Below are 17,498 nucleotides of genomic sequence, written 5' to 3'. Positions count from 1 at the left end.
GGCAGAAACATGGATTATAAACTGCTACTTATTGCTACTTACACAGAACAAGTTAGTTGTGAACCAGTGACATGTGGGTATAGTTATGAACCACACGTTACAAAATTAGTAACCGAGGAAAAATCTTTACTTATACTTGTTTGATGCTGTTCATAATTAACAAAGGCCGTTCATAGTCATCATCTCAGTTGAATATTCACACGTTGTTCAAATGTACTTACTTCAGTGAAAATACTGTTGTTGTCAGTCTGACAATGACCACCAAAGGTCAATTTTATCACAAAGAGCACTTTTCTCACTACATCACAGTTCTACATACTACTGCGTACTGATTTGAAATTGATTGTGCTGTCAGAAACAATTATCAAAATACATGTTATTACAAAATAATTTTGGCCGATTGAGTTAGAAGGGGAAGGGGGTCTGATAACTGAAAGAATTAAGTTCTTATCGTATATTGAACTATAGATCTCGCTCCTTACATTCGGATTAGTGCTTCGTTCAATCTGTAAAATGATACATCACACCCTCTGTTAAAAGTATAACTGACTACAGTATTTGAACTCATTCACAGTCCCTCTGTCGTCACGACCGACTGTCCTATTCTTTCACAGACAGACAGACAGACAGAATGATACAATCTATGGTAACGCTGCTCTTAGCGGGTGTTTTCATTTTGGGAACATTCTTCCAAGAGGATTTTCCACAGGACGTAACGAACGGAGTTGATCCCGGAAAGCCACTTTTCCTTACCCCATATTTGGAGGCGGGCCAGATTGAAAAAGGTAGAAATTAAGAGATGATAGTTTTCTCAATAATTTTGACAGAGAGTCTAATCACACATCGGAATTGTAGGGTGAAGAGATGTGATTTACCACACGTTGGCTTATTTATTTCATTCACTCTGACCTCCTAAAAATGTACACATACATTTAAAAAATATGTAAATAACTGAGATATCATTCAGATCCATGGGCTCAGGTCCAATCGAATGATGGTTGACATTGAATGAAAATGAACAGACAAAAATATTAAGTGTTGAGATTGAGAATTCATAGCTTCTTTATCAATATACGAGAACAAATTAAACTTTAAAGGTAAAAAAAAATCACCTAAAAATGCAGCCAGGATAACCTTTGTCCTCCTTCAAATATATTTATATTACAGCCCGAAAGTTAAGTCTGGTTGGACCCCTGATGGGCACCAATATCAAGAGTTATTCAGGTGTGTGGAATTTATGTATTTCAAATGAATATACAGTGACGGTCCTGGAATCTGATCAACTTTACAGATAAGACCCGTAACAGAACGTGTACACATATCCGATATACATCTACTGATCTATATATACGTCCCTGTTTCAGTCACGTGATCACAGCAATATGTATATCTATGCCCAGCCTATTCCAACATACCTGTTGCGTGTCTGTGAATACACAGCCATGAAGTCTTACCAAATGTACAGGCCTTGTCACAGTACTTGTACAGCATGGTACAGGATTTGCACAGGGCCTGTTACAGTCATGTCCTGTAATCGGTCTGTGGATTTCTGGTTGCATGAAATTCACAGTAAACAAGACATATATTCGGTTGGGCGAAATGAAAGCCATGAAGTCGTGATCAAAATGTGCATTGATGCTCTGGATTAATATTACATATATGTTTATATACGTAGGATTTCTGACAGTCAACAAAGAATACAACAGCAATATGTTCTTCTGGTTCATACCAGCTAAGGTGGGTATTGGGAAATGAAACTTTCAAAAATAGTTGTTATTGTTTGTGTACGTCAACACTATTTTCTCGATCCGGTCTATCTGAAGCACTTAGAAGATTCTCAACAAACAATGCACTCTCATAAGATAAGTATTTCCCTGCTTTCGCAAAATTAAGGTCAAACCATCAACACAGTTATCAATGTTGTCCCTACTCGCAACTTGAAGCGTAACACATGCGATTGGTCACGGTTGTTTGGTGAAGGCTGATCCGGGAACTTTCAAACATGAATACTACTCTTATACAAAAGTAACTCTTCTAACAAAAGACCGTCTTTGATCAATCAATCAATCAATCAATCAATCAATCAATCAATCAATCAATCAATCAATCAAATTTCTATAGCCGATTTCCAGAGCAATGTTCTGTTCAGTATCGCTTAATGGCTAAATCACACCATATGCTTTGGAGAACAAATAGTCTCCAGTTTTGATGTTTTGATGTTTTTTATTTATAGCAAAACCCCGAAGCTTCTCCGCTGTTGCTATGGTTGCAAGGCGGACCTGGAATATCATCTTTAGAAGGGTTATTTATGGAAAATGGACCCTTTAAGATTTCTAAAGATTGGAAATGTAAGGCTATGTCGCCAGCTTGCGTTATTTTTAGATCAATAAACACATGGATTTAATTTCGCCCTCAACGGTGAAATTCATTAAGCAAATTATTATTACCCCCCTCCCCCCCCCCCCCAATAAGCCAAAGATTTACCACACGAGGCCTTGCCATGTAATGATGTATATATCCTTTATCAGGGCTTAGCTGTCCGTTATTCTTTGAGAATCTCGTCACCGACTATGACGTTACGTAATTATTTACAAACTTTAAGTCAAGACATCATGCGAGAATGTGAGATAAATCGATAAATCAACACATTAACTGTATATAGGTCAAACCTCAAGTAACCTTACCCCAGTTATGTATTGTGTTGATTATGAATGTTGAAAAACAGATAGATTTCACTTTTAATGAACCATATAATATGTTGTAAATCTCGTTCTTTTTCTATCTCCTACTGGGACAGTAAGGGACCGGACAGAATTTACGGCAGAGGGGGGGCCTGGGGAGAAATTGGGGGGGCCATGAAAAAAATGGGAGGCTTGAAGGGGGGGCCATGAAAATTCTCATGGTTTGAAAGGGGGGGGCCGCGAAATATTTTGTCATTGAAAAAAATGAATATGTTAGAAAAGTTAGCATTGCATGAGATAGCACTTGATATCGCCTTTAATATTGAATGTCTACACTTTCATTTATGTATTAAAATGGAAGTGTGTACGTTTGTATGTACATATTTAGTGAAGCATAAAAACACTACTCAAGATTAATTTGATACACCCTGAATTACTCTTATATACTCCAAGTTGTTCACACACACACTTACACACACACATATGTATACATACATACATACATACATACATACATACATACATACATACATACATACATACATTTTAGCACTGTGGAAACAGGTTCAGTGTGTAATTACCATCAAGGATACATATATATATATGGTAATATACTAGCATAGGACCTGTAATTTATGTGATTAAAAAGTGACCTTTTGGTGAAAAATGTCAATACAAAAACGTCTGGCCAGATTAATTTAGATAGGTGTTTTATTTCTTTCCTTGACTCTATTCTTGAGTTTCACTCTCAGACTCACTAGAGTCTGAAGATGTGAGGCAAGACTTGTCTTTCTTTCTATCTAAAACCAGTGAAATTAAACTATTTCCCTCCTCAGCATCATCAAATGCATCTATCTGTACTAAATATTGTAAAGCATTTAGATGTCTGTGTGGTGTTAAGTGTTTTTTCATCTGTGACTTTGCACTAACTTTGGTAGTTGCCTTCTGGCTGTATTTTCCTACAACCTTATCCACAAGTTGCTCACTAAAAACAGTTAACAACAGTCTTTTTGCTTGACTAATTGTTCTTTTCTCTTTCCATCTTCTTAATTTTATTTTATTTTCCTTCTTTCTCCTTGTCTTCCTGTGTCGTTCGCTAACAACAACTTCATTCTGTGGGAATCTTCTTGCAATGTCACTTATATGAGAAACATCATTTTGTTTGGCTTTCACTAAACCAAGCCAATGTTTCATGAAGTCACAAATGCCTGACACTATAGGTTTAAATATGTATGGTTTTGGAACTGAAAGCATATTGATTACATCTAAGTATTCCACAACATTCTGAATTTTTTTGCACTTTCATGAAGTCACAAATGTCTTACATTTACATATGTATTGGTAATGCATTTGGTGTAGGAAAGTGAAAGCTATATTTGTCAGACCTCAGTGTGCATAAAATCCTTAGTTTGCTAGCACTTCATGACATCACAAATGTCTGACATTAGATAGTTATTGTGTTATGAGTATAAATAGATATTTGAATACACTATGTAGGTGATGTGATGTCCTTAGATACTCCCCACAAATGTCCCCACTACAGTTTTTCACAAATCACGCATGTGAATGTGTGTTTACTCTGTGTCTGTGTTTCTGTGTATGTATCAGCGAATGACAGTTAAAACCACCACATCAAATGCCTTGGTATTAAGTGATGACTACTTATGGTGTCTAGTTGGGAAATAAACAAGATTATACCACATGTGTATGATTACATGTATGGTCAAAATGTTTTATTTTGTTTTGTTTTCTAAAAAACTTCCTCTACAACTACTAAGTTGTTTGGGCTGAAATAGTAACATAATAGTAGTACCAAAAGAAATATTACAGTTGTGCTACAGTAACAGACTGTCGACAGTCGCTCGCGCCTTTTTTTCCTACGTTTTATCTAAACTCCGGTCCGGCGCAACACTAGTATAATCGCAAACTGATTTCGAGGGCCGAATTGCGAAGGCCCAAGCGAGTCGCTCGGGCCTTCAGCCCTCGATCACTGTGACTCGGGCCTTCGGCCCTCGATATCAGTTTGCGATTAGACTAGTGTTGCGCCGGATCGGAGTTTAGATAAAACGTAGGGGGGAAAAAGGCGCGAGCGACTGTCGACAGTCTACTACAGTAACAAAAAAATTTGTACTCTTTTTAGTTATTGTAGGGGACAGGATATTGTGCACTTTTTTTTGGGGGGGGGGCCATGAAATTTTTATACTTTTGAAAGGGGGGGCTGTGAAATTTTGGTCACAGTGGATGGGGGGGCCAGGAAGAAAACCAAGTCAGAAATAATTTCTCCCCAGGCCCCCCCCCTGCCGTAAATTCTGTCCGGTCCCTAAGTGAAAGAGACATAACGTGGCAAACCAAATATTCCATGCTTTACATTGATAATCCGGTAAGAGCTATTTATAATTCTAAATGTTTAATAAGTGAACCTTTATGGAACATATTGCAGTCACATAAAAAATCAGTTATCAACATTAATTCAACTAAATTTGACTTTCCTCATCAAAGATTGTGATGATGTTTCATACTTTTTTAGAGTCTTTCACAAAGGTAGAGCCTGGAGTCTGCAAGTTGCAGGTTTGAGTTAGCCTCGTTCCGTCGCTGTTAATCGTTTTGAATGGCTATAAGTCATTGGGCGAGATCTTATATGTAATCGCTATTATATTGTGCCTCAGTCAGCCCAGCTTTATAAATTGGTACCTGGCAGGATAGAGGTTGTAATGTGGTTGCTTTAATCCTATATGCTTATAGAGGTTGTATGGGTTGCTGTGTCGCTATAGGTACATACCAGTGGTAATAACCGCAAAGCGTTTGAACGCAGTGTGGGACTCAGAAACACTGCATAAATATTGTTGTAACCGTTGATTAAATTGATGTTTCCTTTATTTAGCAAGCATTTTCGTCAGCCAATGCCTTTTTTCAATGTCTTTATAAAAAAAATAAACGTTGCTTCAGTAACTTAAATGCATTGCCAGCTGACGATATAAACGGATTAATTGATGTACATAACTTTACACAATCCTTCATTCATTTAATTTACTGGTTTTCTTGAAATCTTCGTTGTAAGTCTTTTGATTGGTATTTTCTAGGTTGGAACGGGCTTCAGTTTTACCAATGATACATTAGGATATGCAAGAAACGAAACTCAGATTGGCAACGAGTTATACAGGTAAATAATGCTACTGTCGTCATTGAATCCTTTTATCGACCCGTTTTGACGTCAACACCCCCCCACCACCACTGTTGTGGATGGTATTTATTGAAAGGAGTGAGCCTTAAGTATTTACAGGAGGGGGGGAATGGGGGTGTCACTTTTACGAATCGGTTCTCGGGGAGGGCCAAATTTTAGAAACTGTGATAGAGAACTATTTACTTTGACTCATTGTTTATATAGCTTTTTTATGATTTTGTCAAGCAATCGCTGCCACATTCCATCACTGCCACCACTGTACTGTAATATCAGAACATGTTAATCTCATTGTTGCTGACAAGAATGCAGTGAATCAATTTCAGTTTGGTGTGAGGAGAGGGGTTGATCTCACGGGAGCGAAGGGGGAACAGTGTGGTAAGATATTAGGGGTAATGTGGTGGAATGAGGATGTTGTCCACGGTCCAGACAATGTGTAGTGAGCTCATCTAGTCTTTGGGCATTCACCCCTGCTAATTAGATCCAAACATGGAAGTATAACCCATAGAAAGAACAACTGGGGTGGGATCAAAGAACATATGTTGAATATCGCTGTTTGTATTGTGGGTTATACTTTCATGATCCAAAGAGGACCTAAAAAAATATTTGGTTCCGGTTACCCAACCCCACCTACTTTTTCACTGCCGACCTTTTTACGTATTCCAGAAAAAAATAATAAAATCGCAAAATTTACGATATCTCACGAAAAATAGTGGATGCGGAAACTGACATCAACTTACACAAGTTCACTGTGGTGGACAATTATTATTGTGAAAACCCAATGACCAATGTGGTGGCAGCGGTGGGATCGAGTCTTTACCTTTGATTCTGACACTCCTATCCCTTTTCACATCTGAAAGCATTTTAACCCAATTAAAAAATTATTTGAACTGGAGAGAGGGCCGTGGTTTAGAAAAAGGAAATTAGAGGAACACATTTTAGAAAACAGAATTGGGGAGGGATCACAATTTCCGCAACAGACCAGGCTTGATTTCCCCTGAACCTCAACTATGTGTAATACTTTATTTATTCTCAATTTCTTGACAGTGCGTTGACTCAGTTCTTTCAAATCTACTATGAATATCAAAAGAACGATTTTTATACATCGGGCCAGGTAGGCAAACAGTGTCACCCTTTATATCACAGTGTTTGCTGTGAATTATGGGCCAGGTAGGCAAACAGTGTTACCCTTTATATCACAGTGTTTGCTGTGAATTATGGGCCAGGTAGGCAAACAGTGTCACCCTTTATATCATAGTGTTTGCTGTGAATTATGGGCAAGATAGGCAAATAGTGTTACCCTTTATATCATAGTGTTTGCTGTGAATTATGGGCCAGATAGGCAAATAGTGTTACCCTTTATATCATAGTGTTTGCTGTGAATTATGGGCCAGATAGGCAAACAGTGTTACTCTTTATATCACAGTGTATGCTGTGAATTATGGGCCAGATAGGCAAACAGTGTCACCCTTTATATCACAGTGTTTGCTGTGAATTATGGGCCAGATAGGCAAACAGTGTTACCCTTTATATCATAGTGTCTGATGTGAATTATGGGCCAGATAGGCAAACAGTGTCACCCTTTATATCACAGTGTATGCTGTGAAATATGGGGTTAATGATCTATCGACATTCCATTTAATGTGTCAACAAATCCAGTCTTTTATTACTACTTTCATGAATTGTGAAGTACCTGCCATGTTTATTGTGGCTTTTCAGAGTACATTGGCACGACCAGTTTAATCATTTTATATAAACCTTTATTCAATATTGTTCACAACCACTAGAAGCCAATAACGAGGTGAACAAACCACTAGAAGCCAATAACGAGGTGAACAAACCACTAGAAGCCAACAACGAGGTCGAGACATATACAATGTTCTTTTGTTATTTATTTCAAGGATATCGTACCTTTATTTTGTACATATTTATCAACCTGTAGTTTTCTGTCAATATAAATTTAAAAGTGACGTATAAGTCCATTTGGCTGGGAGGTTATTCGTCTATTCTTTGCATATTTAACCTATAATTCAACTTGACCTCTGCTATTATCACTCACTCACTCACCATATTGCTGTAAATCCACAGTGTACTTCAAGTTCCGTCCCTGATTCCGTCAATAGACACTCGCCAAATCTGATCGCGGAACCGATTTCAAAATCAAAAACGCAACGCGACATTTTCAACCCGTCATCCGACGCTTCAAACTCTAAAACACCCGCTGTTCTACATGAAACAAATCAAAATCTGCCTACCCCAAACTCTCCCCGTATTCACTCGGACTTCGAATTTGAAGGAGTTAATCAAAGACAACGAACTCAGAGAATGTATATAGGAGGCATTAAGGTAGGCACCACTCGTGATCAAATCGAGAGACACTTGTCTAAAAACAATATACATGCCACAATGATACGAATTATTGCTAGTAAACGAAAGGGAGCTGTAGCGGCTAAAATCAATGTACCGTCGCGCTTTGTAAGCCAACTTCTCGCCGAATGTTTTTGGCCACCAAACGTTTCCTGTAGAGTGTGGTTAGGGGAACATAGATTTTCGGAGCAAATGAAATTAAGAAATGCTCAACACGAACGCCAAGAGCACATGACTGTCAATGAAGATGACTAAAAAGCAATTTCGTGCTTTTTTGTTGCTTTTAATTACAACTTTAATGACTTCTTCTACACCCGACAATGAGAAAAATCTACGACTTGGCTGTTGGAATGTATGTGGAGTGATGTCCACAGTACCGTACTTAACCAAGCTCCTTCCGGAAATTGATATTCTTGCAATTACAGAACACTGGCTTTTTCCACACTCAATGCATTTTCTGAACTCTATCGACTTGAACTTTACATCGTTTGGCGTCTATGATAGAGCTTTGGAGATAAATCCTGCCGATTTCTCCTTACGTGGCCAAGGGGGTGTGGCATTCTTAATCAAGAAGTCTCTCACATCGACTATTGATTATCTCGATTTCGATGATGACCGTGTTATCGGACTCAAAATCAATTACATGCATAGAAATTATGAAACTAAATGCATCTTTGTTTTTGCAGTATATTTGCCACCTGTTAATTATACTGTTGACTCTTACACTGAATATATTAACTTCTTAGAAGATCTTCATTCAACTTATTCACCTATGGGTGATGTCATCATTCTCGGTGATTTTAACGCTAACCTATTCGGGCCTCGTCACCATGGAACCCCAGTCTCGACTAGAGAAAGGGCAATCGGACAATTTATACATTCTTGTGATCTAATTCCGGCAAATTTGCTGAACTTATGCACAGGCCCAATCGAAACTTTCAGTGCCTACAGCGGACAAAGTAAGTCAACTTTAGATTCGATTCTGATCCCACGTCACCTCGTTTTTACGCTAAAATCGTGTAAAGTCTTATATGACTCTGCCTTGAACCTTTCAGATCACTATCCAGTTATTTGTGACTTGAACCTCGAAATCTCACACAGTCGGACCTCTTTACCACAGAAATCTCGCTTAAAGTGGTCGAAGCTTGACATTAACTCAATAAAAGAGTCGTACACTAGATCGTTGTCAGATAAATTAAAGACAATTTCACTAGAAAATGAAATACTCTCATGCCCGGCTGATATAGATCAATATACAAGTACACTCATAAAGATTCTCCGTGATACGGCATCTGAAACCATCCCTTCATCCAAATTCAAACCGTTTCTAAAACCCTACTGGAAAGATGTTCGGTCTCTTCATAAGAAATCTTTAGCACTTCGGAATAAGTGGATCTCGGCCGGTAGGCCAAGAGGATTACAACACGAGTCTTTTCGCAACTATAAAGAAGCAAAACGCAATTTCAGAAAAGAACTGAGACAACGACAACGTAAAGCAGAATGTGAAAAATTTGATTTCATTGAAAACGCTATCGAACTTGACCAATCTCTATTCTGGCGGAATGTAAATATTCGTAGAAAAAATACGTGTAACAGCTTTCCTGTCCTAAAAACAGACGGCGAAACAATTTCCAATCATACTTGTGTTGTCAACACTTTTGCGGACTACTTCAAACAACTCTATGAACCACTAGAAGACAATTCATTTGTAAGTTCGTTCAGAGTCCAAATCGACGAAGAACTTGACAACCTCTCAGCTTCTAGCCACGATAACGCTGAAACAATTCTGTCTCGACCACTCTCTATAGAAGATATCTCACGTGCTATAGGAAAACTGAAACGTGGAAAAGCAGGAGGGCCAGACTCCATCACATACGAACACATTATTTTCGGAGGCCCCTTTCTTATGGACGCATTAGTTAATTTATTTAATGCATTGATTAATGTTGAATACATTCCTTCATCATTCAAATCTGCATACCTTGTTCCAATTTTCAAGGGTGGTAACAAAAATCGTTTTGATCCCGCAAACTACAGGGGCATCACACTGCTACCGACTCTGCAAAAACTCTTTGAAATGTGCATTTCGCATCGCCTACAACCATGGCTATGTGACAAAAATTTACCTCATCCCCTACAAGCCGGCTATCAACCTGGTCAGAGTAATATCACCACAGCATTCTGCATTCAAGAGACAATTCTTCATCACGTTGAAAGAGGTAGCAAGGTATTTATGTGCAGTCTTGACCTTCAAAAAGCTTTTGACTCGATTTGGTGGAATGGTTTATTCCACAAACTGTACACTTTGGGCATCAACGCAAAACTTTGGAGATTATTGAAAAACATGTTTCACGGACAAAAATGTCAAATCGCCATAGACACGTATACGTCTGAGGAATATCGACTATTTCAAGGTGTACGACAAGGAAGTATCCTTTCTACAACTCTATTCCTAATTTATGCAAATGACCTCCTCGTTGAACTCGAGAACAGTAGATTCGGATGTTACATCGATTCGCTATTTCTTGGTGCGCCTGCGTTAGCAGATGACATCTCAATATTAGCACCAACTCGCTCTACATGTCAAAAAATGTTGAACATTGTATGCAATTACTGCTCGACATGGAGACTGAAGCTCTCAGCCACAAAATGTAGATTACTCGTTTTCGGTGAAACAACACGAGAACGTGAACGCTCGCGCCAACATCGAAACTTGTCTCTAAACAACTGTCCTCTCACTGAAGTAGATTCAATTACAATCGTCGGCATGCAATTTACAAATAATTTATCGTCGATGGAACGTACACTCTCTGTTTGTAAGAAAGCCAGGTGTCTGATAAATTCGTTACGCAGTGTTGGTATTGGACCTTACGGTCTCAATCCAATCGTCAGTACAGAAGTCTGGAAACGCATGTGTCTTCCTGCAGCCTTTCATACTTGTGAACTTTGGACTCCCAATGAAACTGAACTTCTAATGCTTGAACGTTGTCAGAGATATGCTGCCAAAACCATTCAAGGTTTTCCCTCCAAAACTCCGACTGATTTAGCTCTAAGCGCAGTAGGTTTGATACCAATTGAGGCATACATTGACAATTGTAAATTGCGTTTTTTTGGAACTCTATGTAACTGTGATAATTTCTCAGTAAGAAAACATGTATTCTTACAACGACTTTTTGAATTTAAGTTTTCATCTGTAAAGAAACGCTTAGGCTTTATACCTGATATTATGAATATTCTTTTGAAATACGGATTACTTTGCTTCTTAGACGAGTTCTGTGCAACTGGTTATTTTCCGCCTAAATTCCTTTGGAAAATTATTGTAAAAGATGCTATATATGAGAAAGAGTGCAATCTTTGGAGAGATAGAATTGCAACTAGAGATGAACTACAGCTCTTCTCTCAGTTACATAAACATATATTGCCGTTTCATTTATATTCCTACTCACGCAAATTTCCTAAATACAAGTCAACTGTTTACAAAATCATGAAAGTTCTTGCCACTCCATGCAATATAAAATGCTCCAAATGTGAAGACGTTGCTGATAACCTTCTCATTCATCTAACAACGTCATGTCGCCAAACTTCCACTGCTAGAGACTATTTCTGGACAAGTCTCTTCAATGAACTCAATGTAGACTTTTCTGTGGCTTTATTCAACCTAGATGAGTTTGATTTCATTGTCAGAATTTTAGGAGATGTCTTTTGCAACGACAATCTCCTCATTAACACAGAACTACTTCAAGATATCATCTTAAAGTTTATGCATATGTGCCTGGACATTTAGAAACGAACCCTACGCCATGTTTATTTGAAACATGAATATTGCAATTAGTTTTCTGTAATTATTTATACTTTTCCTCTTTGATCTGATTTGATAGTTTTTTGCTTTATTGTTGTGTAACTCTTCTCTTTTTTGAGGAGGAATAAAGGAACAACAACAACAACAACAACAACTCACTCACTCACACACACACACACACACACACACACACTCACTCACTCACTCACTCACTCACTCACATACACACACACACACACACTCACTCACTCACTCACTCATTCACTCACTCACTCACTCACCCACCCACCGACCCACTCACTCACTCACTCACTCACTCACTCACTCACTCACCCACCCACCCACCCACCCACCCACTCACTCACTCACTCACTCACTCACTCACCCACCCACCCACCCACCCACCCACTCACTCACTCACTCACTCACCCACCCACCCACTCACTCACTCACTCACTCACTCACTCACTCACTCACTCACTCACTCACTCACTCACTCACTCACTCATGTTAGTCCAAAAATAAAATGAGACATTCCGTATAGTTTTGAAATTGTCTGAAATTGAAAATAATATGACAGGACGTAACGATTGAAACTATTTACAAACTGTTTGTTCGTATTCAGTCTTATGCAGGTAAATACGTACCGGCAATTTCCTACAAAATCCACAAAGAAAACCCTTCAGCTAAAGTTAAGATTAATTTCAAAGGAATGCTGATAGGAGCCGCCTTCAGTGATCCCGAAACTGTGAGTATTCACTATATACTGTATCAATATATACCAGATCAGTTGTCTATTTACTGATGAAAGTGTTTATTACTTTAGATTAAATAGTCATGAATATTAATAGCTCATCTGCTATGTATGTCTGCTGGATCCCATGAGACAACACTGAACCCCGGCTAGAACAATACAAATAATGCGAGAAATGTATGCAATGTATTAAAAGCTGACTCTCCAGGACCCAAAGTTTACTAGTATGTAAATACCTTTGTTTTCTAGAGCGTCTGTCCCCTTTCCTGATTTTGATAGTTGTTGCGTTTACTTTGAAAGAATTAATGCAAACGTTTTGTTTATTATAGAATGGGTATAAATATTGCCGCTGGGTTATTGAAATGTCATGACTATATTTAGGTAAACCTTTGAAAGTCGATAATGACAGTCCTACAAATGATTTATGTGCTTGCTAGTCACTGATGGTGCTGTACACTGGCTTGATGTCCATGTGTAAACAGTATAAATCAACTGAATTACCTGTGTACTAGTCATTATGTTGTTGTGTACACTGACTTAATGTCCATGTGTAAACAGTATGAATCAACTGAATTACCTGTCTACTAGTCATTATGTTGTTGTGTACACTGACTTAATGTCCATGTGTAAACAGTATGTATCAACTGAATTACCTATGTACTAGTCATTATGTTGTTGTGTACATTGACTTGATGTCCATGTGTAAACAGTATGAATCAACTGAATTACCTATGTACTAGTCATTATGTTGTTGTGTACACTGACTTAATGTCCATGTGTAAACAGTATGAATCAACTGAATTACCTGTCTACTAGTCATTATGTTGTTGTGTACACTGACTTAATGTCCATGTGTAAACAGTATAAATCAACTGAATTACCTATGTACTAGTCATTATGTTGTTGTGTACACTGACTTAATGTCCATGTGTAAACAGTATGAATCAACTGAATTACCTATGTACTAGTCATTATGTTGTTGTGTACATTGACTTGATGTCCATGTGTAAACAGTATGACTCAACTGAATTACCTGTCTACTGGTCATTGATTGTACTGTGTACACTGACTTGATGTCCATAGTTTCAGTGACAACTACTGAGAAGGGTATCAACCGTTATTTCATCATATCCTTTCGTCTAATAGATGTTTCCACTCTCTGCGGAATTTATGTATCAGACGGGGCTATTTGATGAGAATACTCGCGATATCTTCCAAAGCCAGGTAGATGTTGGAATTCGATACATGCAAGAGAAGAAGTGGAGAGAATGCGGTATGGTAAGTCAAAGCCAGGTCGATATTAGAATTCAATACATGCAATAGAAAACAGTTTGATATATAAAATGAGCTATAATGAGACTAAACATCTACAATGCTCTTAGAAATCGAAAAGAAAATATAGGATCGCCGTGTCCGAATTTTGAAGTATAGCAAATGCACCATTGGAATTAATTTTATAATAACAATTATGATAACGAGTTTTTGTCAAAAATAACTTATTTTTGCCAACATGAAACGTTGATTAATGTATTTCAAAACACTTTTGAAACGAGTATAATCGTCGCGGAAAATAAAGTTATAATTGTATGGTTCTATGAGATTGTGATTCACTTTGTCCCAATTTCAACTCGTCCAAATTTCAACTCGCCCCCAACTCGTCCCAATTCAACTCGTGAATTGGGACAGGCTCTGACTCGGCTCGCATGGCCTCACACGGTGGATGGTTGGGCATAGCGTCACGGTATCAGTTATTTCGCGAGTGAATCGGTTTATTATTGCGGCCGTAACTCGCTCTCACTCGCAAAAATACCGTACCGGCGTACGGTAGAATATACAAATTTTATACATGTCATTCATCTATAATTGTGATTTATTTTAGTTATTTGACAGAATACTGGTCGGCTGTCTTTTCATGTACCGCACTCTGGTCCAAAATTTAACCGGCCTTGAAGACATTAGCAATTACATGAACACAAATGTAAGTTTCTACATATTTTCCTTTGATGTATTTGATGTATGGTTATTTTTCGTCGATCCAACGATCACTTCTGAAGCTGTGACTGTATATCATTTTAGTCAGCGTGAGATAGATACTCATCGATTTATAACACAGTTTGCGCCACCAACTTTATTTTAGAAACTACGTCAATTTTTTTGAACATTCCACTACTTCATGATCCTCTAACAATACTAGATGCAAGCACACACGTAGGCATATATATATATATATATATATATATATATATATATATATATATATATATATATATATATATATATATATATATATATATATATATATATATATATATATATATATATATATAGTCAGTCTTACTTCCAATCCCAGAAGCGTCAGCGACGTATCGATGCGACGAGCTTGATCAGGCTGTCATACTACAGACAAAACCAAAGTAACTACAGCGCATGTCTGAACTTGAAGTTGACAAAAGAAAATAATCACATGACAAAAAAGGAGTGAGGAATCAGAAAAACTACGAAATAACTATAAACAAATGAAACTCACTCAAATAATGTATAAATTAAATCAAATTGAGGAAAGAAAAGTGACTCGTGTAGGATTCGAATGTGTGTTTATATATATATATATATATACATATATATATATAATATTATATATAACTCGGTGAGTATCAATCTGCTAAGACAGTGCTCTATACCGCAGTGGCAGAGCGCAATAGTTTTGATAGTTCTGGAACTCTTTCTTGGTTGTAACTTGGAGTTTCACGCATAGTGCGATCATCAGACAACCTTATTATATATATATATATATATATATATATATATATATATATATATATATATATATATATATATTTATATATATATGTGTGTGTGTCTGTGTGTCTGTGTCTGTGTCAATGTCTGTCTGTGTCTGTGTGTTTACATAATTTGTATTTTACGCGACTCAATAATTTGAAAGTCTAGAAAGTCTAGAGAATGCATATATAGTACTTTTTTCTTTTTATTGTTTTTTGTTTGTTTGTTTTTTACTAAGGATACTGCTGTATTTGGATACTACCCACACTATCTGGCAAAAGGAGACGTCCGTTATGCCATACATGTAGGCAATGTCACTTTCAGCGACAGAGATATGACGTACTATTATCTACTGGATGACATGTGTCAGTCTGTTAGTCAGTGGGTTATTGAGATTCTTAATAATGATTACAAGGTAATTAACGATAAAAATCTCATTTTCATTGCTATCATATCGTATACTGTGTACATGCTACATGTGTACTTTCATACAAGACCAATGCTACATAATATAATCTATGTTCAAAGGTGGGTGGGCTGATATTGCTGACGTGTTACATGTATGATTAGGCATATAAACATGCGACACAGCCCGGAACGTCTGTTTTAAGATAAAGTGCGTCTCGGGGACGAATTTCACAGAATATCGAACTTTTGGAATGATCCCAAACTTTGCCATATGAATAGCGTGCTTCTTGAGCGAGCGAGCGAGCGAGCGAGCGAGCGAGTAGTCTAAAAAAACTTGAATGTAAATCACTTAAAAGTCGCACCAAGTCCAAACTACCATAAACTCACGGAATTACTCCAAACAACATTTATTGGCTACCAATAGCCACTATGCTTTATGTGCTGTACAAATAGTAGACAGTTTGGTATTCACAAATACAACATCATCACGCCAGATAAAGACAGCTATCACTGCTCACTATATTCTAAAACACTGTTACACTACAGACCTATAGATGTTTGCTGTGGACCTGACATTCAAACCTTTAGAACTACACTAAATGCTATAAATACTAGGGCTCCTAAACACTTTATTTTAGTACTACTTCGCACGTTATGCTAACCTATAGCTAAGTACTCAACATCGACAACCAGTGCAGCAACAATGATACTGAAACTTGTCGGGGGGGGGGGGTGTAAACGCATTGAAGAAAAAATCGGGGGGACAAGTATTACATGTATACAATGCAATGGATCAATCATACCGTATCAGCATATTTGATTAATATACATTACTTCTTACATAGATAATATACTATACGTATTAACTAACTAACTAACTAAGTAACTAATATTCACGTCTGTAAATCTTGTATCAGGTAATGTTCTACAATGGTCAACTTGATGCTGTTATAGCTAGTCCTCTAGTTGAAAGATTTCTATGGAATCTACAATGGAAAGGAATGGATGAATACCGGAAAGCACAGAGACAAATCTGGAAAGTCAATCAGAATGATACCGATGTAGCCGGATATGTCAGAGCTGTTGGTCCTGGCTTGGGAAACATTTTCCAGGTTTGTTCCACGGTTATGTCGTCTACCACAGAACTCAACATAAATACGGAGATATTCTGGGGGAAAAAGTATAATAGTTTATGGCACACATATGCACTTTTATTTATTTCTCTGTGATATATACATGTACTCTTGTACCAGTTAATCTTTTTCTGTTGTAAAATTTGATTCAAAGGCTTGTCGTTTTGTATTGATCTTTGCAGGTGCTAATAAGAGGAGCCGGTCATGTGGCACCTTATGACCAACCAGAGAGAACCTTGAACATGATATCAAACTTCGTGGACGGGTCTCCATGGGTTCAATAGCATGTCGATGTACGATATAACAGAATATGCTTAGATAACACTATAATCGAAACAAACAAACAAACAAACAAACAAACAAACAAACAAACAAACAAACAAACAAACAATTGAAT

General features: G+C 37.5%; 1 protein-coding gene across 1 annotated transcript; it reads left to right on the top strand.

The window, feature by feature from the left end:
* Positions 1–643: 643 nt before the first annotated feature.
* LOC144433689 (putative serine carboxypeptidase CPVL) lies at positions 644–17,385 on the top strand. Its single transcript, XM_078122040.1, has 13 exons — positions 644–785; positions 1,168–1,224; positions 1,676–1,737; positions 2,234–2,347; positions 5,002–5,061; positions 5,762–5,841; positions 6,907–6,973; positions 12,651–12,773; positions 13,926–14,057; positions 14,659–14,757; positions 15,799–15,975; positions 16,886–17,080; positions 17,284–17,385. The coding sequence occupies exons 1-13, from the start codon at positions 644–646 to the stop codon at positions 17,383–17,385; spliced, it is 1,410 nt and encodes a 469-aa protein (XP_077978166.1).
* The last annotated feature ends 113 nt before the right edge of the window (positions 17,386–17,498 follow it).

This window comes from Glandiceps talaboti, chromosome 4, assembly GCF_964340395.1.
Source record: "Glandiceps talaboti chromosome 4, keGlaTala1.1, whole genome shotgun sequence".
Lineage (NCBI taxonomy): Eukaryota > Metazoa > Hemichordata > Enteropneusta > Spengelidae > Glandiceps > Glandiceps talaboti.
Note: the sequence above shows the minus strand (reverse complement) of the source record. Positions and strands in the feature narration are given on the sequence as shown.